Source organism: Pholis gunnellus (genome assembly GCF_910591455.1).
Source record: "Pholis gunnellus genome assembly, chromosome: 4".
In the NCBI taxonomy this organism is placed as follows: domain Eukaryota; kingdom Metazoa; phylum Chordata; class Actinopteri; order Perciformes; family Pholidae; genus Pholis; species Pholis gunnellus.
Window position 1 is genome coordinate 27,838,584 of NC_136530.1, and position 26,648 is coordinate 27,865,231.

General features: G+C 40.6%; 1 protein-coding gene across 1 annotated transcript; it reads left to right on the plus strand.

Moving 5' to 3' along the window:
- Nucleotides 1-100: 100 nt before the first annotated feature.
- Nucleotides 101-12,301, plus strand: lrrc41 (leucine rich repeat containing 41). The gene is made up of 10 exons (XM_079157282.1): nt 101-357; nt 934-1,020; nt 1,123-1,181; nt 1,283-2,054; nt 4,391-4,627; nt 5,067-5,237; nt 7,851-7,949; nt 9,504-9,632; nt 10,655-10,727; nt 11,873-12,301. Exons 1-10 carry the CDS (start codon nt 231-233, stop codon nt 12,090-12,092), a joined length of 1,974 nt encoding a protein of 657 aa, XP_079013408.1. The 5' UTR covers nt 101-230; the 3' UTR covers nt 12,093-12,301.
- The last annotated feature ends 14,347 nt before the right edge of the window (nt 12,302-26,648 follow it).

Genomic DNA, 26,648 nt, shown 5'->3' on the forward strand with positions numbered 1-26,648 from the left:
TTACCTTTCACCCTGGTTTGTAGCCCGCCATTAAAACTAAAGAAGAAGAAGAAGAACAACCCCCAGCTGCTGGCGCTAATGAGGTAATGCGCCTGAGAACTGCCATGGAACCACAACACCAGGGAAGAGGAGAGAAGACCGACCGTAAACGTGACCTGACATCTACAGACGTGAGCCGTCACCGGTGCGGTGTCCCAGTTGCTTAACGTTTACTGTTAGTGGTGTAATTAATGATGTTTGCGAACGTTAACACAGCGATGCAAAACAATCCAAAGGTGCTAACGTTGTGTCTGAAGAAGATATGTTTCCAAGCTGTCAGGAAACATTTCGCTGCTGTGGGCACTGAGGCTGTTCTCGGTAAGTTCACGTTAGCCGTGTTCCCGTAACGTTTACGTTACTTAGCCTCGGAGTACACGAAGGGCTAACGCACACAGCGGGTTGTTTACGGTACAATAACTGTTAGCGTTATTCTCGTAGAAGCTAGCATGTCATAACGTTAGCTACCGTTACATATCCTACAAATGGAGACAGCCAGCTACACTGAACTCCATTCAGAATCTAGCCAGTTGTGGCCATATTCATATCCAGTAATTGCCATATAGAAGGTTTCTCCGAAAATCTAACAGACTATCAGACTAAGCTTTATTGGTGAAGTAATTTACCGTTACACATTGCGTTACAAGGAATTGTAATTATCCATTGCTATCTATGTAGTTAGTGTTACACAGAAATATAACGGTAACGCTACATAAGTGCCACATTTGAACAGTCACAGACCACTGACTGTTCTCTTATATTATTGATTATTGTCACTTCCAATGCACTTTCATAGTGATTGTTTTGTTTTGCTCAGTTTTTGCTAGTCACGTGTGGTGAGGGTTTTGGTGTCCACTGTTGGAACGTCCCAAAGTTTACCAATCTGTCCTCACCTAGGTCTTCCAACGCCTCTCATTAAGGATCTTCTTCCTTATCTGACAGTGTGTCAGCTGGATGAGCTCCAGCCTGCCCTCAACCAGAGAGGTAACAACTGAAGTTTCCTCTATTTTGTTTTTGCTCACAGAGATGGCACTTTTTTTTTAACTCATGATTAAATTAGTCATTTTTTCGTTTGCTTTGTCTCAGGGGTGTCCACTCACTCTGGGTGGATTGGAGTCCTACAGGACATGTGTGGACCTAACCATGTAGGTGCAGGTGCAATGTCTCCTTTTTATAATGACCAATCTCATATACTGTAGTAACATCCAGGACCCAGACGTGTTACGTACCCTGTGTTTCATTTCAGGTCACAGACTTTGACACAGAAGAAGAGGCCAAACACGAAGTAATGAGGATGCTTTTTACTCTCGTATTCTACGGCTTCACCAACCCTTTCGTCAAACGGAACATCACAAACTTGAACACCCCGTCCTTCCTGTGGGCGGCGGCTAAATGCATCAAACATTTTCTGCTCACTACGCCAGTTGAGAGTTTAACCGCCGAGCGGCGGCCTCTCCTGAACCTCCTAGAGAAGCGTATCTGGAGCGTTGGTGTGTCGCAGAGCATTGATATATCAAAGAGGAGGACGCAAACTGCGTTGTACGTCCTCCATCGCTTGCTGGACCACGGGGTGGCCAAAAAAGTCGTGGTACATGTGCAGTGTCCCATAGTGCTTGCCTGGATCCTACATGGCAGGGGATCTCAGTATGTAAATCCCGACTTGAAGGACCTACTGAACAGCAAAAAGGCGAGCTGTATTTCACAAGCCGCTTCAGCCAGCTCAGACGGGCCCAGTATCGGTTCAGGTCTTGGGACCAGAGCTTCCGAGGATCATGTCACTCCCTGCAAACGCTCCAAATTGGACTCTGCGGCGGAATCTAGGAAAGCAAACTTTACATTGGACCCACAGGCTCTCTGTAAAACCTTCAGTCCGCGTGACGTTCCCTCGGCGGGTGCTTGTCCGTGGGGACGGATCGATTGTCTGGACATCAGGCAGTGTGGGTCTGACTCCCTCAGAGTGCTGAACTCTGCCCTGCCCACATTCGTCTGCCTTCGCTCTCTAACTCTTCACAGCTTTTGTAAGTTTTTAACTTGTGTATCTAGGGGAGGGGGGGTTCAGGGGGCATCCCGGTCTTTGCACCATGTATCTGTGCTTCCACGCTATCAGCAGCATTGACACATTGAGGTCTATGAATTTCCTCCAGCACTGGTGACAACAAAGGTGATGAATCCCTTTTCCTTCCTCATAACACATTTGTAAAGCTAGATCGCAGTCTTCTTCCTCGCTGCCTTTGTTGGTGCACTGCTGCACAGCTTCCTGTCGATCTGAACTAAATCACACCAGCAGGTCAAGAAATAGTCTGATATTCATAAACATATGCATCATTTTCTTGTTAATGGTGGGCTGCTTGGAATCGGAAGTCTCTGACACTAACCAAAGTCAGTTATTTTTACGATAAATTTGACCAAATTCCAATTGAAATTTCTCCGTCCAGTATAGTACAATGCAAGTGACTGGAAATGTACCTGTTGTGCCCATGATATTGATCAATTTACAAACAATTTGTTGGCACAAACTTAAGTTAACTCATTCAGCTCCATTGTATTTGGGTGGAGGCAGAATTCTTTAGAGAACTGTGTCTCAAAAACCTCGACAAACAAAACTACAACCATCTCCATGGACACATACCTCTATGGGCTGTGAAACTGAACCTTTAGTTTCAACAATACAACTGAGCATTGTCCATGTAGAATTTGTATTACCATCGCACTTTATTTGTGTTTTGATAATGGAATTCAGATTTCCTTTACACTTTGCTGTAGAGAATGTGCTGCTCTCTGTTGTGTAAGAGAAAACCCCTCACCGCTCGCTTGTTCATAAGTACTTTGGACACTAATTGAAATACTCTGTAGGAGACTGAACTAAGTCCTGAATATTCTATTAACATGTAGGCTACATACAGTGGATATAAAGTCTACACACTCCTGTTAAAATGCCAGGTTTTTGTGATGTAAATAAATGAGACCAAGATAAATCATGTCAGAACTTTTTCCACCATTAATGTGACTTATAACGTGAACAATTCAATTGAAAACCAAACTGAAATCTTTTAGGGGGAAAAATAAAAAACTTAGAATAACCCTTAAACTAATACTTTGTTGAAGCACCTTTTGATTGTATTACAGCACGCAGTCTTTTTGGGTAGGAGTCTGTTAGCTTGGCCCTTCTTGACTTGGCAGTATTTGCCCACTCTTCTTTGCTAAAGCGCTCCAAATCTGTGAGATTGCGAGGGCATGATGCTGCCACCACCATGCTTCACTGTGGGTATGGTGTTCTTTGGGTGATGTGCATTATTGTTTATAGCCAAACATACCTCTTGGAATTATGGACAAAAAGTTCAACCTTGGTTTCATCAGGCCATAACAGTTTCCCACATGCTTTTGGGAGACTTCATGTATGTTTTTGCAAAATTTAGCCGGGCGTTGGATGTTTTTCTTCATAAGAAAAGGTTCCGTCTTGCCACCCTACCCCATAGCCCAAACATATGAAGAATACGGGAGATTGTTGTCACATGTAGTACACAGCCAGTACTTGCCAGAAATTCCTGCAGCTCCTTTAATGTTGCTGTAGGCCTCTTGGAAGCCTCCCTGACCAGTTTTCTTATCGTCTTTTCATCAATTTTGGAGGGATGTCCAGTTCTTGGTAATGTCACTGCTGTGCTACATTTTCTCCACTTGATGATGACTGTCTTCACTGTGTTCCATGGTACATCTAATGCCTTGGAAACTCTTTTGTACCCTTCTCCTGACTGATACCTTTCAACAATGAGATCCCTCTGATGCTTTGGAAGCTCTCTGCGGACCATGGCTTTTGCTGTAAGATGCAACAAAGAAAATGTCAGGAAACCCCGACTAGAACAGCTGAACTTTATTTGGGATTAATCAGAGTCAATTTAAATGATGGCAGGTGTGTGCTGACTACTATTTAACATGAGTTTGAATGTGATTGGTTAATTCTAAACACAGCCACAAGATTTCAGTTAGTTTTTAAATTGAGTTGTTCACGTTGTAGGTCACATTAATGGTGGAAAAGGTTCTGACACGATTTATCTTGGTCTCATTTCTCACAAAAACCTGGCATTTTAACAGGGGTGTGAGACTTTTTATATCCACTGTATGTGTAGTACTTGGATGGAATGGCATACTGAAATCTACATCCGATAAGTACCACATACACGAACTCTCTCTTTAAACTGCAGTAACATTTAAAGGGGATGAATTAAATCCATGGGCTCTGTAGACAGCATTGCTGAATTGAAACCATTTAATCAGTTGACAAAACTAAAAGCGAGTGTAGACGGCACATTTTTGTTGTGGGGGTGCAGGAATAATTAGTTCTAACTTGTTTGTGCAGTGACCTTCAGGGACTCGGATGTGTTGTCGCTGGCCAGAGCCCTGAAACAGCTGTCGGAGAGCTCCCGCAGCTCTCTCGCCGATCTGAGCATCAGCGTCCTGCCGTGCACCCGGCTTGTGAAGGTCCTGCTGGACGCGAGCCCCAACCTGACGTCCCTGCACGCGGAGATCCAGACTCTGATGTGGGGGCCACGCCTCTTACTGCATCATCCCAGTACTGCGGAGTCAGACATGTCAGGTGCTGTGAAAAGCTTCTACTCAAAGGGAAGTTACACTTCATGTGTGCAGGATTGAAAGTGTGTCATGTTGTTTGGAGAAATAAGAGATGAACCAGTCCAGATTTATGCAACTAATTCTGTAGTGAAGCGTTTCTCAATGGAGGTGCATTCAGGGAACGTCGCAGGGTTTGCTGGAAGCAATATTTTTGGAAGGTGGGCGTTGAGGTTTTCTTGGTAGCCGTTTGCAAGTGTCTGTCTGTCCTACATTCGAGAACAGGAGGCTGAATTCTCTTATTGTATTTGGATAGAAGCAACATCTAAATAATGTCATGTTAATGTAGACCTAAACTGCTTTGTTCAAAATGGATCAGTACAGCAGAATGACACAGAGTTTTAAATACAAATACTGCTAATACTACAGCAGTGTAGGGTATAATTATCCACCTCCTTACCCCTCAGCTGAGCAGCTGCCCCTGGAGAAGCTGGACATCAAAGTGGCGGAGCTCCAGACAGATCTGAGCTTCGTCACAGCCGTGCTGAGACGCTGTCCACGTTTCACCTCTCTTCACCTAGCCGGGATGAGATTATCAACCAGCTCTTCTCTGAGCCAACTCTTCACCACTCTCTCAGGTATGTGTGCGATGTCACTGTACGAGGTTCACCGCAGGGCGAGTTTACAGGCCTACAGTGTACACAAAGCATCGTATTTCCCCCCATGTGTACAGAGGATTCCCAGTGGGTCAAAGCATTTTAAATGTTTAGAATTGACATCTTGACCGCATAAGTCTGGTGATATTCTATATTTTTCAAATATTGTGTGTATCAGAACCTGATGTATCTTCTTCCTCTATGCCACAGAGCTCCATTGATGTGCATAAACTATGAAGGCAAATCACTGTCAAAATCCGAGAGCGCAAATGAGATCCATGCGCTCGCGTATTTTACTTTGACGAGCTTTTTTATATCACTCCGCGAGCAAAATTCGCTCGAGAAGCTTAAACCTGTTCGCTCGCGAAACTTTATTCTGCCCGCTCTCAAGTCTTTTTTCTGCTCGCTCGCGAGTAGTTTTTCTTTTTGACAGTAAAGTGGGCGGACCCAGTCTCCCTTGTATCTCGACATCTAATTGGTTACAATGCTCGTCTTTGGATAAACCGGATATTAATCAGAAATACACTCTATGCATTGTTAATGTGGTTAATGACTATTCTAGGTGGAAACGTCTGGTTTTTAATGAAATATCTACATAGGTGTATAGAGGCCCATTTCCAGCAACTACCACTCCAATGTTCTAATGGTACATTGTGTTTGCTAATCGCCTTAGAAGACTAATTGATGATTAGAAAACCCTTGAAAACAGTTATGCTGGTGAGAGAAGCTATAAAACTGGCCTTCCTTTGAGCTAGCGAGTATCTGGAGCATCACATTTGTGGGTTCGATTATACTCTCAACATGGCCAGAAAAAGAGAACTTTCATGTGAAACTCGCCAGTCTATTCTTGTTCTTAGAAATGAAGCTATTCCATGTGAGAAATTGCAAAGAAACTGAAAATTGACACAAAATTGTCTGGGTGACCCCAAACCTTTGAACGGTAGTGTATATATAGATGTTTATCAGGAGGTATTGAGATACACTATCACACTGCTGTTTTTTTTACTGGATTTGTTGCTTATAAGAAATATAGAGTAACACCAGCATTACCCTTTAAGAACTACTTTTCGAACCATATATCACCCGATTTGAAATGTGTTTTGTTCAACACAAATGCATAACCAAATCCATCGTGGTACAGATTTAGTCTTTGTGACTTTTGCAGTTTAACTTGTCAGTTGTCTCTACTAAGCTTTTCTGTGCTGGAGTTTCTTGTTACTAATCAGTCGGCATAAACACAGGTACAAATATATGTACAATAAGCTAATATAATGTAGGGGTGGGAATCGCCAGAGATCCCGTGATATGATGTTATCACGATACTTAGATCACGATACGATATTATCACGATACTTAGGTCACGATACGATATTATCACGACACTTGGGTCACGATACGATATTATCACGATAATGCGATATGCTAAGTATTGCGATAACATATATTGCGATTTATTACCTTTTTTCAACTGCAAATGATGTCCCCAAAGGAAAACTGTGTCAACATGTTTTATCTAATAAGTTTTCAGTCTGTTCGTCTCACTTCAATCATTTTTATTGCAGCAAAATGGGATTGTCAAGCAGACAGACTGACCAACACTGTCATAAAAAGCTGTCATAAATGTTGCACCTGACAAACTGAATGCAAACATGTCTATAACTTCTATAAGTACGATATAAGAGTTATATAACTGGTATAACTTGCAATGCGTGGACGTCGAGGGCAGAGAGCCAGTTATGCGCTGCACTCTCCCCATGAGCCTGGCTGCTGTTGGCAGATTTAACGCCCGTTGTAAGGCCAGATTGAGCGGGTGAGCGAAACACTTCACATGCAGCCAGGCACATGCAGCATATGCTGCAAACAATGAAAAGACGCTGCCATATTTACGTCTAGATGACGTTATGTTGAGTGTTGATGGAGCTGCTACAATGTTAGCATAGCCTAGCACTGACGCTGCGTTAATCGCGTTTGGTGTGAACGCAGCATTACGTGTACTGCTCTAGTTTGGAGAACGAGAGACATCAGTCGCCAGTCCTTTGTGAGATATTGTGCTGTTATAGACACATAGGAATCCACTGCGCTTAACTCTTACTGCTGTACTCAAAGATTCCTCCACTAAGCTTCACTTCACTTCTCTGTAGAGCTTGGGCACAGCTGTGTCGGTGAAAAAACGCCGCGACGGCCTTCCTTGTTAAATAAAAAACCAAATAAATCCAGACGTCTGATTCAAACGCGGACGGCACATTTCTGATTTCTTTCTCCGGTCGATGTCTCTCTTTGTTTTGACCAACTTCCTACCAATCACACTGACCCATGATCTCTGCTGACCTCACCAGAAAACAACTCAGCACCATCTAGTGGACTGAAAAAGCAATTGACTTTATTTTTCTAGTACCAAAAAGTTTATAGTTTATAGAATAAAAGATCGATACTTGGCTTCCGTGTATCGATACAATATCGCCACGCAAAATATCGCGATACTATGCTGTATCGATTTTTTCCCCCACCCCTAATATAATGCCTGCCCTGCCCTAATATCGGCCTGGTCCATTTATCTGTCTAACTCTTAACCACATTTAATCTCTATACTTTTAGAGTCAAATCCCCTCCTGAGGAGTCTCAACTTGGAGGACCTGAAGCTGTCCGATTGTCTCCCCGAGATCCTAAATCTACTGAGAGACTGCAAGTTGGAAGGTAAGAAAAGGAGAACGACTCGTGACTGCAGGGGAACAAGTCAAGTCAGCTTTAGCCGGTCCAAGTCGAGCCGCGATGTCCTGTTTTTAAGCTTCTAACTGAATCTCTGGATTGGAGTTTACCTTCACTCCTGTGCTCCAGTTTATACTGCCACACATCAGCCTTACTTTACTGTGTACGGCTCAATCAAAGCATTGAGAGGCTTTTAATGTGAAGGAGTTGTTGTTGTGTTTATCATTGATTTAGTGGAGCTTTGCAGGTGGTGCTGATCGTCAATGACGACAGGTCTGACGCAACATGATATATTCTGTTATTCAATTTTATAGTAACGGCTACAAAATATACTTAAAGTACTCATTATGCAGAATAGTATATTGGATTATAACTATTAATGCATAAAGTATTCATCACTTTAATCTTGCAGCTGGTGAAGATGGAGCTCACATTAGTTACTTTATATACTGCTGGGTGGTTAAATCTATAATAATACATCAACATTTATTAGTTGATTGTATTTAGTTTTCATCGTCAGAATCTGCAAAGTAACGAAAGCTGTCAGACACTTTTGAAAAGCACGATACGATCCACTGAGATGTAGTAGAGGTAAGAAGTAGCATAAAATGTACTAGAGTAAATGTACTTAGTTACTTTCCTCCACTGGCTGTGCGGTGGAGAAACACTTGTACTCTGCCAACGCAGCTCGACTGACTCTCGGCTCCCTTAGAATACCTTTGGTGACACAGTCCATAATGTCTGAATCCTACACATAGGGGCTTTAAACCTGTTCACTTTTAGCAGAGGCTTCACATATCTACTTCAGTTCATGATATGACCTGGAGCCCAAGGTTAGAAATAAGATGTTAATGTTAAGTTCTCTTTCTAAAGCTGCGTTATGCAGAAGTTTGGCTAATGCTAAGTCCTGCACTCTGCCGTCAAGTACAGCTTGATCCGGGACGCCACCACGAAGCCAGGTCTCACGTAGCTGTTAGCCTGAACCTTCCTCCGACTACACATTAGCCAGGGTGCTGGCTGCTGGAGTAGCCTTAGGTCCTAGCTGGGTGAGCTCAGCTTCCATCCTCCCTCTCCTCCATAGGGCGGTCAGTGGCGTTTGGACTGGCAGGTTCGGCGGTGATCTTCTCAAGGTCCGCTCCATACAAATGAATCCAATTCCTACGCTTCCTTCCCCGTTGTTGATGAGTTACATTACAGTCATTTAGCAGACGCTTTTATCCAAAGCGACAATTACAATTCAGATTCTATCTACACAGTAGGCACAGCTACGGGAGCAATTTTGGAGTTAAGTGTCTTGCTCAAGGACACATCGACATGCGACTAGCGGGGCCGGGGATCGAACCACCGATCCACTGATTGAAGGCCCTGCTCCCCACTTAGCCACAGTCACTCCCCAGATTCTTCTCTCATATGCCAAAAGTGCTCTAGCAATAATGACAAAAAGACAACAAATCAAGAGAAAACATGTAATAAAACTCATGGCAGCCATGGTCTCAGCCTCTCGATGTTTAACCATCTGCCGTTTTCCTCTCCCACTCTCAGAGCTGCGCTTTAGTGACTGCCGCCTCGTTGAGCACTGGAGCAACAAGGAGGAGAGTTTGCAGCGGCTGGTGGCCGCTCTGAAGGCGGTGCCCTCCCTCCACACACTCAGCTTGGCTCAGAACCGGCTGGGTAAGTGCTTCACGTCTCTCCATTGACGGGATTCAACTCCGGGATCATCGGTGCCAATACTGACATGCTGTTACTGTCTCTGTTGCCATGAAAGTGCCTTTTCTAAAGCTGTGTACAAAATAGAATGTAGGCTCTTTGTATTGAGATGTTGATAGCAAACCTATTTCTTATGTTTATCATTGAGCTGGTAATCGATAATCATCAGATCAAGATCCTTATCCTGTAGATTATGGAATTGATATGGAATTTTTTCAGGGGTATCTTAATAAATCTGTTAGTCAGTTTAAAGATAGGGGTCTAAATCCACAGTCCTCATTCTGTGCACTCTGAAGTTCAGCTGAAGATCTTTGTTATCAAAACATGTCATATTTTTGAAAAGGAATCCCCATTAGCTTCCACTGGGAGTCCGTTAAAGTGAATGAACTGTGGGTCCGTGATTGAGGTAAATAGAAGGTTGTCAGTTGTAAAATCTGAGAAGAGGCCCAAGGCCCCCCCCCACGGCAAACATCAGAAAAGGAGCCTTCATAATAAACTCTTTGAATCCTATTAATAACTTTTCATCCAGAGTGCAGATGTTGAGAAACCGTAACATTCAGGAGTAACCAGGTCAGCTGTTATAGACAATGTTGTGACATGACATCTTTACAATGATGATCCTTTGTCCACATGAAATCCCTGAGACTTCTAAACACTGTGGATTGATTGAGAGTGGGGAGTTCAGTTCAAGTTTTCTTTTCTCTTCAGTGGAGACACTACAGGTGAATACAGTTTATACCACCATGAAGCTTCCACAGCTGATTACTTACATCAGTTAAACGGTTTCTGAATGTTATGTGTACATTTTGTGTGCTTTGAACGTGAATGGTGATAATAGGTTTGTGCTTGTTGCGCCTTCCAAAAGATCAATTCATATTAGTTTTCAGTCTCAACAGACAGGTGACCCATACATGTGCTATTGGTGCGTCTCTAAATCATGAAAGCAAATGAAATATTCACTTAATATATGGTAACTGTGTCAACAGCCAAGAACGTGTGGGTGCTGGCGGAGCTGTTCTCAGGACCCTCGCCGAGCTCAGTGAGACGACTCGACATCAGGTGAGCGCTGCCTCGGGCTTCAGCTTAGTTCAAGGTCGACGTGGTGAAGCCGGTGCCAGAACATGACGTGACCGCTGCCTGTGTGCCGCGGCACTTACTCGTGCACCTCTACATTTTCTGTAACTTGGTGCATAGTCCATAAATGTGAGATATGAGTTTACAGTTATTACAATCCCTCCTCTACATTGTGGAGGTTGGTTTATGGCGATTTTCCAGTTACACTCGTTGTCTTTTTGATTCTTCACACTCTGAGAATAAAGCGACGACATGTGCATTGAGCATGAAGGCCTTTCGCTCTATCTGCAGAGGCATAAACCAAACACCACTTATTAGCTGCTGAACCACCAGTCATATACATATATACATATTTCTCTTTTCAGCCTTAGCAAGTCAAGTCAGCTGAGATAAAGTCAAAAGCATGATGGCTCCTCAACTTTTGACTCTACATGTTGTTGGGACTAAGACGTTAGCATGTGATGTTGTATTTACTGTTACTGTGCCTCTAAAGTCTACATTACACCATATACCTAAAAAATTAATAATGATTGCATGATTTACCCCGTAATGTGTTTATCATTATGGATTTCATTTTCTAGAATAAACAATAGACATTATTGTATGAAGTATGGAGGGAAAGAGGAAAAAAGATGTGTGTGTGTGTGTATATATATATATATATATATATATATATCTCAGTTGTGGAACCTAACGAAGTACACTTACTCTAGTACTGTACTTCTTACAAAGCTACACAATTTTATATTTATTTTATGAAATACAATGCATTGTTACACAGTTAATTAAACCACCTAACGGTAAATAAAAATGAATAAAATTAGCTCATTACAAATGCATCTTACAGTTTATTGCATCAATAATAATAATAATCTATTATTATTTATATATATATATATATATATTAATGTAACAACTACAGAGCCCATTTGACTGTATAGTGAGTACTTTTACTTGTATACTTTAAGTACATTTACTTAATTATATTTGTACATACTGTTATTTAATTCAGACTTTGAATTTAGGACTTTGTTGGGACTTGTAACAGATTGTTTAGTTTGTTATCGTGATATTAGTAGCTCACAACGTTACATCTTTATGTCAATGCGCTGCCTTTTTGTCCTGAACAGCTCCAACTTCATTCTGCCGGCTGAGCTGCTGGAGTTCGCTAAGAGGTTGAGGACACATCGTCCACCGCAGCGGCTGACCCTTGACCTCAGGATAAACCCAGCGGACAGAGACCTCGACACGTGGAACGCTGCGCTGAAGATGCTTCGTCCGTTCTGTGTTCTTCTGGTGAAAGGGTGGAGTTCCTCACACACAATGGCCGACTACATCAGCAACATGTGAAGAACGCTGTGTGTGTGTACGAAGTTAGCACTTAATGTTAAGTTTATAATAATTATAATCATAGTAGAACATACACTATTTTGCTTTGTAATTAGTTATGTGACACATTGATTGGTTCTACGTATGTTATTTTGTTTAATCAAATGTAACATTGAGTTTGTTGACTTGTATCAGACTGCACAATGGCTCAGTTGTAAAATAAAAGAACATTGCGTTAGTTTGACATTTGAATCATTTATTAAACCAACGTCTGTTATACTTCCATAGTCTTCCCTCGGACAGAGTGTGAGTGATGAAGAAAGCTGGATATATATATACAGTATATATATCTATCCGTACAGATCTACGGATGTGTGAAGATGCTTTTGGATTTCTAGATGTGTGACATTTGGGGTCACATGCAGCTCTTTGTGACAGGAAAGAGCTGCATCGGTGAATATCTGACAATATCCTTGTTTGTATTTGTAAAATAGACGGTAACTGATGATTTAGAGATGGGTTATAGAAATAATCTCTTTCAATTTGACTCTGCGTTATTTAAGCTGCTCTGTGCTCTAGATTATAACCAACCCAGTACTCTTTTCAGTTTTAATATGAGCGGTAATAGGCCGACAACCCATACAGGTTTTTAAATAAACTTTGTATTTAAATGCCTCTGAGCTCTAGTTTTATAATGACTACATATTTTGATATTCATATTGTTCTTATGTGGAGGAACCGAGGCCATATGATCATTGATCATTTACACTGTATTTAACAACTATTTTTTACAAACTATGGGATTTGAATATTTCTTCTATTAACAAAATGCAGCTTCTCTAAATAGTGCTTTATTTCCCTATATTTTGTATATCTATTAAATATTTTAAAGGTGTATATATATCAACTTGGAAGATTAATGTAGAAAAACGTGTGAAATGAAGTTAAAGCTTCAACGGTTTAGTTCAGCTTTAGTGTGAGACTCTTTTTCCTCTTGTGAAGCATGTTCAGGGTTGAATGTTGGATTCCTTTACATCACACAGTCACTAGACTGGACTTCTGTACTAACAATCACATCCACATCTGGATCAGTGGACGAAGATTTTAGCTCAAATGTTTACAGTGTTTTCATTGTCATCATAGAGAGAACACCATGTGACTCATAAAAAGAAACATAACAGCCCTCCATTACCCAAGTTACTGAGAACACGACTTAAACGCAAAGCATGCTGGGAAGAGGGATAACAAGCTCACAACCTGTCTGAACAACTGTGGTTTGATGAGTTCAGTGTTCAAAGTTCTGAAATGGCTCCAAAGCAAAAATAATATTTCTCACTTTGTACTGAATCAAAAGAAGACGTTTTATATTATGAATGATGTTCACTGTTGGTGAAGTCTGAGGACTGGCTTGGTTTGTTGCTACAACTGAAGGTTTTACTTTAAATGACGATAAATAATATTTCTAAGTTTGAACAAGTTCTGATCTTCATCTATGTTAAATAATAACAGTTGGTTAACTTTGATAAGAGCAGGAGTTGGTGGTGAACGTGGAGGATGAGGAGGAGGAAGAAGCACCTGCTCCTGGTGGATCTGGAAGTCTGTGGAGTCCACCAGGGCCTGGAGAAAACCAGAGAGCAAATGTCTATGAAGGCAAATTACTGTCAAAATCCGAGAGCGCAAATGAGATCCATGCGCGCGCGAATTTTACTTTGACGAGCGCTTTTATATCACTCCGCGAGCAAAATTCACTCTTGCGCAGCAAAAGTCGTTCGAGAAGCTTAACACTGCTCGCTCGCGAAACTTTATTCTGCTCGCTCTCGAGTCTTTTTTTCTTCTCGCTCTCGAGTAGATTTTATTTTTGACAGTAAGTGGGCGGACCCAGTCTCCCTTGTATCGCTACATCTAATTGGTTACAAACCTCGTCTTTGGATAAACCGAATATCACTGACACAGACGACGGAGAGATTTTCAGATTGTACTACAGGTCAGGGGCAAATAATGTACATTTTACTGCACGGGTACTTTTACTTTCTGCACTTAAAGTACATTTTGCTGATTATAACATACTTGACTAAGGTTTTGAATGCAGGTATTTTACTCGTAGTGGATTATTGTTTCATCAGTATGGTTAGTACGTTTACTGCAGTGAGGATCTGAATACTTTTTCATCCACTAATTACTTGAGAATGTCTATATGTTTGATAAAAGGCTCCTTCAGCCTTTGTCTGCTCTCAGTTGGCAGTATTTGATTATCCTGAGTTATATTTAAGTGCTGCTTTTGAAAGTGATCTTAAAGTACCATTACCTGTGCTTTATGCTGCCCTAAATCAAGTTAACAGCTACAGTGTGTGTGTGTGTTTTTACAAGTCTTTCTATTTTGTACAAATATTTCATTTATTTAGTTGTATTCATCTATTCTATTTGCCTTCCATACCACTTTACTATTACTTTTACAACTTAGATATTTCTTCTGCCATTCTTAATTTCTCCTAATCCTTCTCTTCATTCCCAAAGAAGTCCAACAGACAACCCGGGGCCTATCTACACTGCAGTGATGGGCCGTGCATTTTATACCTGGGCCTTCACTGCTGAAATACCACCTTATAACCACATGATGGCGCCACAGCTAGGGTTATTATTCGTTTCTTGGGCTGTAACTATATAACGTTACCTATTCGCAGTGGCGGGCCGTGCATTTTATACCTGGGCCTTCTGTGTTGTCCTACTACCGTTGAATTACCTCCTAATAACCTCATTATGACTCATCAATCCAGCAAACCTGCAGCGGATCCACGCATTCCACCACATAAGAGCACGAGCCATTCAAATACTATTCATAAAAACGACTCGATAGACAAATGAACAATAGTAACGTTACTATGTAAAAAAACAAACGCAGTTTGTGACTTACTGAAACTTAAAGAGTTTAATCCCAGTACACCGTTTCAGTTCCAGTAAGAAGTCCTTCTCGATTCATGGAGCCAGTGATGACAGTCGAGCCTCCCCAGTTGTATTTCGCCGGTCCGCTGCGGCAGGTTCACAAACATTTCTTAATGACTGTGGTCAAGTATTACAATACTTCTTAATTTCTAATCAGTCACTGACATTCTCATTGTTGTAATACTGTCTTTAGTTAGTCATAGATATTGGTTACTTTCGTGTTTATTCAGAGCAAAAGACAGAAAACATGGGGTGAATCTGGTCTGAGGTCAGTACGAAAGGAGGGTCATGAATCAGCATGGTGATTGGTCCTGTCAGAGCTGTTCCCAAAGCTTCTTGGATGAGAAAGTAGGCCAGACTGGTGTTCAGTGTGTCCTCAGTAAAAGCCAACCATCCAGCCAGGAGAGTGACTGCGTCACCTCATGTGGCAGGGATTGATTTGGATTTGCTGGATTTGTGGAGGATCAGGACTTCCTGATCTCCAAGTGAAGACACACAGGTGGTTGAGGTCAATGAAAGGCAGTGGCGGGCCGTGGATTTTATACCTGGGCCTTCAGTGCTGTTCGACACTTCTAATAACCTCATTATGACGTCACAGCTACGGGTTATTATTTGTTTCGTGTAAAAGCCGCATATTCACATAACACTGCAACGTTTGACAAATGAAATAAAATTTGCAGATACATGAATACGAGCATGACGGGACGCTGCGTCATTAACAGACAATATAGTCCAAATCAATGTAACACAATGACAAACTCACAAGAGCAGTCGCATATATTCATATGACAACAAAGCAACAAATCAATCCAGCAGACCTGCAGCGGATCCACGCATTCCACCACACGAGCACGAGCCATTCAAATACTATTCATAAAAACGCCACGATAGACAAATGAACAGTAGAAACAGTAGAGGTAAACAAACGAAGTTCACTTACCAAATGCTGTCTATGCTGACAAAGAGTTTAATCCCAGTACATCAGTTCCAGTAAGAAGTCCAACCGGATCCGCCGCCGGTCGGTTGTCCGTGGTCCGCCGCTGTTCGGTCCGGTTGTCTTCCGCGGCCGGTCGATGGTCCGTTTTCCGCGGAGTTCGGTGGTCGCCTTCGACCGCGTTCGGTGGTCGTCTTCGGCCGTGGACCGGCGAAGGGCGGGCCGCGGTTGTGAGTTGTAGATCCACTCGAGTCTCTCCAAAAGTACCGACGCTCAGTTAAAATGAAACACATTCACAGCCATAACATGTGCAACGCTTCTGATGCTGCATACAAATCCTTTTCCTGGCTGGGTCAGGGCTGCTAGCTGTGGGGTCATTTCTTACTGTCCAGTTTGTTCAGAAATGTCCTTCTTGAGAAAAGCGTTCCCAGTAACTCCGCCACTAAATCCGTTTCTCCTCCTTCCGCCATTTCATATTAAAAAAACAAAGCTAGGTAAAATGTCTTTCAAATATTTCCACTTGAACTCTGTCTGCTACAACCAAAGCTCTGCTAGCAAGCATTATGTTTCGCGGGCACATAGTCACGTGCCCGCCCACTGACCAATCACAGCACACTCTGCACCTTGCAGCAGAGAGGCATCTGGACTCTGAGCTGCAGTAATGCTGACGTAACACTAGGCCTGCAAACCGCTCTGGTGCGTCCATGAATCTCAAACTAAAGATCTGATTGGTTGAAGACTATGTCAATCAACAATATCGTCCCCATTCAACTTAAACTGCACGTGGCAGCAATGGGTGAGTCTGCAGGCCTGGGGCCTCTCTTCTTACCTAGAGACACAGAGGTGAAATCTGATTGGATAAAAGCTCTACTTAAAACAAGCTGCACTGGAAGCAGAGCAACTGAGGAGCACAGTAGCTGTGCAATGACCAAAAGAAGAGACTTCACAGTATTCAAGCAAATGTTGATCCAGAAAATTCTAGCCAAGTCTGTATAAATAAATGTGAGGTCAAATTTAACAATATAAAGAGATCAATATTAATGCTCCAATTTTACTATACTGAGACACTGGTATTTGTATATTTTAGTGTTTGTGATACAAATGATTTTAATGTCAAATTCAGTGACAGTAACCTCAAGTATATTCCTTACGGTCTTAATATATTAAGGCTAATATATTTAGGTTTATATCTAAAACCCAAAATCAAAGAATCCAGTTTGACTTATTACAGTAAATTAAGTTTAAACAACGAAGCAATTCTACACACCGATTGAAATAGTGTGATCAGGTCTTTACTTGGTCTGTATACGTCAATAAGGGACTGTGTACTAAAGGAACAGATTGTATTTAATGTTAAAGATGCTTCTCAAAGAAACCTCGACAAATCTGTGGAAATATATATCCAATGTAAAAACTGAAGTTTAACACTGACACACAACTGAAGACAAATTATGCTACTTCCAATACTATCTATGATTGAAGCCACCTAAATCTTTTTGTAGTAATCCAATACATTTAGAACTGGTTCATTTCAGAAAGACTAGTCAAGACTCAGTCCGATTTCAAAATGCCTCAATGTATAGCTACTTAATAAGGTAACAGTATTAATAGTGTACGAACCAGAATGTATTAACAATTTATGGCTGACACACTTGAAATAATATATTAATTTCAATGCTTTGTGTAATATGTAAAGATTTAAATTACACACAGAATACACAATTCAAATATTTTCCACCAACACACAAGTAGTCCAAAATTAGCTATGATCTGTTCTGACCCTAAACTGTTTGCACTCACCAGCAGAGAATAAGTTAATTCTACTACACTACACTATGGTTTATATTCAGAATCAGGAAGAGTTGTCGTGGCAGTGAGATGACAGATGAATACTTCTGAAGAACGTTGGGTCTGCAGACAGGAAACAGCCACTCCAAATAAATGCAGTTCCTCCGAATAGATGTCTGGATTTTATTTCAGTAGGAACAGGTTAAACAACAAAACACTTATATACACTGAATGATTCAAACAATGGATGTTTATATGGAAAATAATTTAAATAATGAATATAACGTATGTAGCCATATTACTTTTACTCGTATGTAGACTAGTCAAGTAAACAACAATGTGAAGTGTGAAATATCTGTTACCAAAACAAACCTGTATAATGTATAATAACAAATTTGAAGTCTTTGGAATTTTTTTTTTTCAATCTTATGCTAAACCAGTTGGAGATGTCCTTTTCTTACAAATAGTGAATTCTAAATGTTTGTCTACTTAGAAAGGGAGAGAGAGCATGAGAGAGAAGATTCCATTGAGAAAGATAGACCAGGTACCATACACCTGAGACCAACAGTCGGTCAACCAAAGTTCCTTTTTCCAAAAGTTTCTTTCACCAAAGGTCGTTGTACCATAGAGACTTTTACCATAGAGACTTTCGCCAAAATGTTCACCAAAGATCTTCAGCCAATATGTTTCACCAAAATTCCAAATATAGATCAGAGTGGGATAGAAGAGGGATACAAAGAATGAATTACAATATCAAAGACAGAGTGGTAGATTTGACAGGAAAGATAGAGGAACCAATGTTTAGACAGAGTGGATACAAGTTATAGGAAAGACAGAGCCAATGTGATAGAGGAGAGACAGCAGTCTGAATAACAAACTAAGTAACTTCTACTCTAAGCTAAAAGATCAGTGAAGTGTCTGCTCACATGAACAGAATGTTAACACATCATGACAGTATAACAGGTAATACTGCACAGATTTATGTGAAATGTGAAATGTTATGAAGTAAGCTGGTTTAGAATTCTGACATTTTCACGAACTACAACTTCACTACAGTGTGTTTAAAACCTGCAGTATGAAGTGTTTTCAATAAAAGTTGATTCATATGTGAACTTACTGTCAAGTCACCACGGAGACACCAACTCTGATCTGCAGTTAGAGACAGAAAGGAGGAGGCCGGAAGAAGAGGAGAGAGAAAGAAATGATCTCTACTTTCCTCTCAGAAAGCCAGTGCGTCACATCTCATTTCAATCTAGATCAAACTGTTATTCAGGGTGGGTCATTTAGTGTTCAGTACGTAATGAATTAATTTAATTCCTGTTGAGGCTACATTGAATGGGAAGACATTCTTAATGTAAACCAGTGTAATATTAGTTTAGTAATAGCAAAATCATAATTCATGTGTGTGAACTTACACTTCAGAGATCGCAAGGAGTCACAGTGATGGTCTGCAATCAGAGACAGAAAGGAGGATAGGAGGAGGAGAGGGAGGGTGAGAGAGATATTTTCGGTTTAATTTCAGAAAAACAACCTTATAGCTCATTATATTTCCTTATTAATTATCAAAGTCTCATTCAAGATCTAGAATTTCCCATGGAACTTATGTTAGTCTTCAATATATATCTTTAAGTTGTTTTAGAGATAAATAAATTACACAAAATAAATTAATCTTGTGTGGATCTAAACACAATGAAAAGGCCTAAAATACTTAACAGTTAACACATCAAGTTATGTGGTCTATTGTCAACTTCAGTTACAGTATGTCTGTACTTACCAGCTAAAGCACAGATGTAGATCAATTTTCTCTTTGCCTAGAAGAGGAAACAATATTATTGTGTTTGTGTATGAGCAATAAAGGGTTAAAACTACAGAACACCACAACACATGACAGCTCCATCTCAGCTCTATGTGAGACTAATAATGGATTATCTCTGTATACTATAAAGTCATGTTCCTATAGGGCCTGCATTATATTAATGATTACTACAGAATGATAATATCAGCATTATATGAACAACGGTTATTTGTACATCAAGGTCTAATTGAAGCTCACAAAGCTTGTGTATAATCAAGTGTGCTTGGCATGTGTGTATTGGTCACTTTTGGTTACAGATTTACACATTGAGACATGTGGCAGAATGATAATTGAACAGCTTTAACTGCAGATTAAACTAACATAAACAGTTATATAACACTCTGACTGTAACGTTACCACAGCAAACATTACTGCTTCATATTGTTGTCAGGAGTTAGTTAAGGTGGTGAAAATGACTTGTTTTATATTAGAAATAACCCGTTAATTAGCTTACTGGTTTGTTGTCAGTTAATAGAGAAAGGAACAGGGGACATTTCCGGTGTCCTGTGGGACTTTACTTTATAACTACTATGTATAGCAGCTAACGGCAAGAGAGAAATGTTTATTTCATCCAGTTTGAATTGTGCCATGAATTACACAAATATTTGTGAATTTAATATTTATTTTGCAAGTCAAGAAAGTCTCAGATAGTCATACATTTGTCGTATCATTTAGTTTTGTGTGAAACCGATCAGTGAACTAGATCTCTGGTCATATGTCAGCCGCACGGCTGTTACCTTGGCTAGCTACCTCGCTAGGTAACTTAGCTATATCCATCCACACATGTACCTTATCTTACATGACGTGTTTTATCCTGTTACTGTTCTTATCAGCCGCGAAGCAGAGAACTTGTTCATGCATTTACAGTGTGGAGAATTTAAGAATTAAAAGCATTATTTAGTAGAATTTATAACATCCTTAGTGGTGAATAGAGGTGTCACAATAATAAAAGGTAAAATATGTTAGTCACAAAATATTTACTGAAGAATGAATTATGTTTGTAATATGTTTACATGAAGGATATTATATGTTACAGTATATTGGTATATTGAATGTATTGAAATCATGAATGCATAAACACTGGAGTATTTAAACACTGTAAAGAATAGCCATCAGGGAAAGTTAAGGAATTCAAGGCAAGGCTTTTCAGAGACATCAAAGGGGACACAGAGGTGCTGGACAAATGGCCAAGGAAGGAGGAGGAGAACCGGAGACAACTGATGAGGAAGCAGACGGCCATAAAATAACAGAGAGGACTCCTGGGTAAACACCATGCGGCCGCAGGACAGAGGGCAGGTCAGAGGTGATGTCAGAGGTGATGTCACAAGGGGTCTAGCCATTGAGATGAGCAGTGGATCGATGAAGGAGGCGTCAGAGCGATTGGAAGCCAATCACTGACCCCCAGAAGACGGCCTTTGTGTTTTCCGACAGATTTCGGACACTTTCCGACCATCAAAGGACATAAAAGGACTGTTTGCGAGGACGTGCGCCAGGCCATGGTAGTTCGCTTTGCAGGATCCGACTTGGTCGGGCCTGTGAGTGGAGTTGCACGTGGTCTCTGCTCTCGAGATGCATACTATCGATAGTGTATTATAGATTATAATTGTCATCATCAGTTTACAGTCGTCATTGTTTAATTAAATACTGTTTTGAATTTGGACCGGATCGAGTTACTTTATGATGCGCCTGCGCAGAAAGAAGTAAACACAGCAGCGGCCTTGCGCTTCCTCCACTAGCTTCAGCCTCAACAATTTGGTGACCCTGACGTGATATTTAGGATTCTGAGAAGGCTGAGGAGACGTGGATCGGTGGACACTTTCGAAGTGCGCACGAACTAAAGGTACGCAGAGCCGTTTTAATAAAAATCTGCATAGGTAGACTAGGAAACTTAGGCGAAAGTGTCCCGCGATTGATGTCTCCTGAATGCTGGACACGAGGAGGAACGCAAGCCGGTAAAGTAGAAATTTAGAGTGACTGTAATACTGTATGAGGTGCATTTGCAATCTGAAATACTTATTTAACTAGTGTTGTTAACGCTATGAGCTTCGGGCTCTAGATATTGTTGCGAAATCCTACCGGTGAGGTCCGTCCAGAAGTACGGTCCGTCAAGAGAACGGAGCGTCAAGAGAACGCAAGCTTTGAAGAAGCTAAGATAGCTACGGGCTAATAGAGTGGCATAAGCGGCTCTGAGTGTCGAGTGATCTTCGGTGAAACGACGACTCTAACGGGAAGGGTACAAATTGAATACGAGCTTAAGAAGCCGAAAGAACGGGTCACGTTTTTGTTAGCTCCACTGGTTGGAAGCTAGCTGTCGCGAAACGCTGGTATGACTGAGTTCTAGGGGATGAAGACGAACAGTTCGCCAGAGGGCTAGCTATCTGGATGGCTAGCCGCTCGAAAGCGCTATAATAACTGAGTTCTAGGGACCAGTTCGCTAAAGGATTTTGCACTTTGGACTGAGGCTCAATCGCTTAAAAGCGCTATAATGACTGAGTTCAGGGGAATCCAATTTGGGGGTTGGTAATAGGTAATGAATGGGGCGAATTGTACATAATATTGATTTGTAACGGCTGTAATTTGTGATAAATGTTGTAGTGTTGTTGAGAGTTGTGTTGTAAGAAAGGGTAACGTACGGTGTGAATGAATTGTTTGAAGCCGGGAGCTAAAGGCCTGCTCCGGTGCTTACTATAGATAGTTAGATAAACGAGGAGATTATAAAATAACCGGTGCATGTGGAGAAGTCAAAGCACGGTCTAGCAGAAATATAGTGTGAATTCGGCACGTTATTGAGTTCAAACTATGGTGCTTTGTGTAACGTTTTCGCCAGTTAGCTTAGCTTGTTTCGTTAGAAGACGAAGCGAGGTAGCTGCTAGCATTAGCTACAAGCTGTTTCCGGTAACATCCGGTTGAAAAACCATAGAAGAAGAAGAGAACTCTGGACAACTAGCGGTTTGGATGAGTAATTGCATGATGATTACAGAAAACTCCATTACCCAGAAAACCTAGAGATGAAATCTGTTTAGAACTGCAAAATAGTTAACTACAATACGCCACCCAGTAGATTGGTAGATCAATTACAAAAGTAAGTTTTTGATGACAAACTTATAATATTCATTGTTTTTGACACTATAATCTTTTAACTTGCATAGTGACTTCAATTGTTGCTTAGTATCAACACAGCATTTTGGACTACCGTAGATAATTTTACATGTACTTGTTCGATTGGAAATTAGTTTCAATTCAATAATTTAACTTCAGATGGTACGTTTAGCTTTAATCCAATATTTTGACCTTCAGTTTTAATTCAATTTTATTCTACAATTGTTAACTTTGATTCATATTTTAACTTGCATAGTTGATTTAGACTTTGATTCCAGCAGTTGTAATTTTTATTTTATATTTTAATTCAGAATTTTAATTTTCATAATTTTTAATTTTACAATTTTTAATTGTAATGAAAAATACTTAATTTTTCACTCAGTCAGGGCTACAGTCGGAATAGAGATTCGAGGGTAGACGGAGTAGAGAGTTAATTGAACGCTCCTAGCCTGCATAATGTTTACATCAACTTCGGCGAGAGGCTCACTTTATAGCCAAGTTTGCCAAGATGACTTAGGAGTACCAAGGGGGGTGCTTAATTAATTTAAAGCCAGAAATCAGATTTCTTTGAGATACTGAAATTTGAAATTTGATAAAAAATTGTTTTGTTTATTTTGGGGTTTGTTTATTTTTGGTTTTGTTCATTTTTGGTTTTGTTTTATTTTGTTTGTTTGTTTGTTTTTTTGAGTCAAATGGGGTTTTAAAAGTGCACTGAATTGGGATATAGAATATTTTTGGAAATATTCATAATAATGTTTCGATAATCAAATATTTGGAAGGGAAGCAAATTGGGGTTCCTTGAAAAGGCAGTTTTTGCCTAAGAAAATTGTGATCAACTTTGAGTGTGCTTGGAGCAGAGGAAAAGGTGAAGCAGATAGAAGTAAATTGATGTCCAAGAGGGAAAGAAAGAAATGTAAACCGTTAAAGCAGACTGGAAAGCATAGGTGGAGAGAGACGAATGCAGTGTTGTCACACACACAAAGGGTGAGTTAATTGGATTGTCATTTTTTTTATTTTAACTCGCAACATTGTAGCCAACTACAGATTAGTGAAGATTTATTCTAGCTTTTACTGCTGAACTTTGGGTAGTTTTTGTTTTGTTTGTTTTTAGTTGAGGTACATGGTCGAGTGAATCCTGATCTGGGATTCCACTTCGCTGCCGTATGCTCCTCACCCACAAACAACATGAAAGACACCACTCAACATGCCGAGGATGAAGAAGATGAACGAGACTCATTCAAGATCTACAGTGTCAGCCCTGACCGAAGACTTTCCGCCATCCATGAGCCTGGAAAACATCACACAGGAGAATTGTGTGACATGGACAGAGAAGTTTCGTCAGCACAGATGCAAGGATGCTCAGCTGATAAGGTCAGCCATGAGAGGAAGCTGAAAGGGGGGCAGAGACTTTGAGACTTTGACACACACCAACTGAAGACTTTGGGTGCCATAAAAGTGGCAGCTTGAACATCAAAGAAGAGGCTGCTCATCCTCCATGAACAAGGAGTGGGTGAAGGGATCGACAATCAGCAATCAGACTGGGGGGGTGCAGCAGGCAAGCGGAGTGGACCCCTAGTGATGGTGATGCACGCAATACAACACAGGGGGTGAGTTAACTTTAGATTCTTAGATGACAAACTCGTACATTTAATACACACATTAGAAACTAGACAAACACCACTCACAGCAAGTGTATTCGAATGAAATTGAAGGATTTGGAAAGTTAAGACAAGTCACGTTAACTATTAAGGTATAGATGTTTGGAATGTCACATGCAGGCTGATTCACTTCACTGCACAGTACATATGTTGCGTGAACTAGATGAAAGGTTAGAAGTATGACTTAGAGAAGTGGAAAGGTTATGTTATAATGGTTATAATGAGTTTATTGGACAGAAAAGTACTGTTGCTGTCTCTGCTTCTCTGTCTCCCACACAATCTGAGTTGTAAAAGGGGGAGATTCAACAAGTGTTCTGTTACGAGGCCCAGGAATGCTGTGATGTCTGACCTGCAGCAAGTCAGACTCAATACACTGACTTCAGATGCACAAAGGATCTTGATAAACAACAGTAATAAAGATGGAGAGATGCATAACAGATTTGTTTCTCTTGAACAGGAATTTCTGCAGCTGATGCCTGTAGAATTGTGCCTTAAGTATGCCTGCAGAAATACTCCTTACTTGTGATATTCAATTATTATAAAATTATGAATGAATAAGCCTAGACAATTGCCATGTGATCGCTTCCATTGTTACGCTAAATTAGTTTACATCAGAGATAGCGTGGCAAAGGGGGGATATGTAATGTTATTTTGGAATTTTGTCTGTCATTTTTTATTTTGTTGTAAAGATAGATCCACATTTTGTATTTGGTAACGTCATGAAAAATCGCAACCGTTGTAAAAGATACGGCCAAAATTCAAGTCTTCTAACTCAGTGATAGGACTTTAGGAATATAGAAGATAGGACATGGAAGAAGATTGAATCTTATACTTTTACTTTGGTAACTATACCATGCAGGTTATAATTTTGATGTATCACTAAATTGACATGAGTGAAAAGCAAATTCACCACCGTTGGACGACGATGAAACACCTGGAACTATGTGGCCTTAGAGGCACAATGTGTTGTCTACTGTTTTTTACCATGTAAATTGTAACACCTATTCTGCTTACACATCATGATGACACCTATGTGTAAAGAATTGTCCTTTTCCCTACACAGCTTGTACTTATTTTAGAAATGCTATACGAGAACTGTTAGAAATGCTTTTGAATGTATTAGCCTCAAGAATTGTTAATGCAGATGTTCAAGTGGATTCCTGCAGAGATCAATCGACAATTAGTGAAACAGATATACAGAGCAACCAGTTATGAGTAGATGATGCATTGATGGATACAACTGTTTAATATTCTCACTGTGAACAGTGAGAAAGGGGGGAATTGTGAGGAATTTAAGTTTTAGAGCATTCCTAGTGCTGGATATTATATGATACAGTGTGTTTACTTGTAAGAGTTTAGACCAAGAAGTCATTTCATCATCAAAGGTCATTTCATACTGTAAGAGGAAGGTGTGAGGAGTGTACTGGAAGCGGGGGTTTGGCGAATCAAACAAAGGAACTGGCCCCAAGAATGTAAGGAGGTGTCTGCCAGCGGGGGTTGGAACGAAGCTGGCTGGCCTAGGTGAGAAGAACAGAACAATGGGTCATCGGCCCAGGAGGGGCTTATTGGAATCCGGCCAATCACTGAGCTGATCGATTGGCTGAGAAATGTGTAACATGATACTTTTGAGAGACTCAGCAGGGACAAAGGATCTTCGAATTGCAGAAGATCCTCAGACCTCCTCCGCATCATGGGACAGACACACCATTCTGTCCTGTGGTGTGGACGGGGCCTCATATTTCATGGAATATTATGTTTGTTTTACTGTCGATAGTGTAATTCAGTTTGCATTTGTTTTGGCTTCTGATAAGAATATTAAATAATTTTGATTTTAACCTGAACCATTTGATTCTGGCCCTGCTTGCTGATGGAACAAAGAGAGCAAGGGGGGGGGGGGCTGCTTCTTCTCCTCTGTGCTCTTCTTCTCCTCTGTTTGAGAAACTTCAGCCTCAACAACAGTCTTCCACTTGAACAGTTTGAAAACAAAATGCTATTTTCTTGACTTACAAATTAATCTTTTAAATTCACAAACATATGTGCAATTCATTCAGAAAATTCTGTAATCGCGGCCGTTCATGTACCGGGTTTGTATAAAGGTAATACAGTAGTCCAAGATTATAAGATATGAGTTTACAGATCATTGTTGGAATGCTTTTAAGCATTCCAAGTATTGTTATCTTGTTTTCTTTATTGTTGGAATGCTGTTAAGAAGAAGAAAGAAAAGGAAAAGCATTTCAACTTTTTTTTGTTGTTCTTTCTATGGTCTGGTATGGAGAATTAAGCTGAGAGTTTTGGGGGGAATA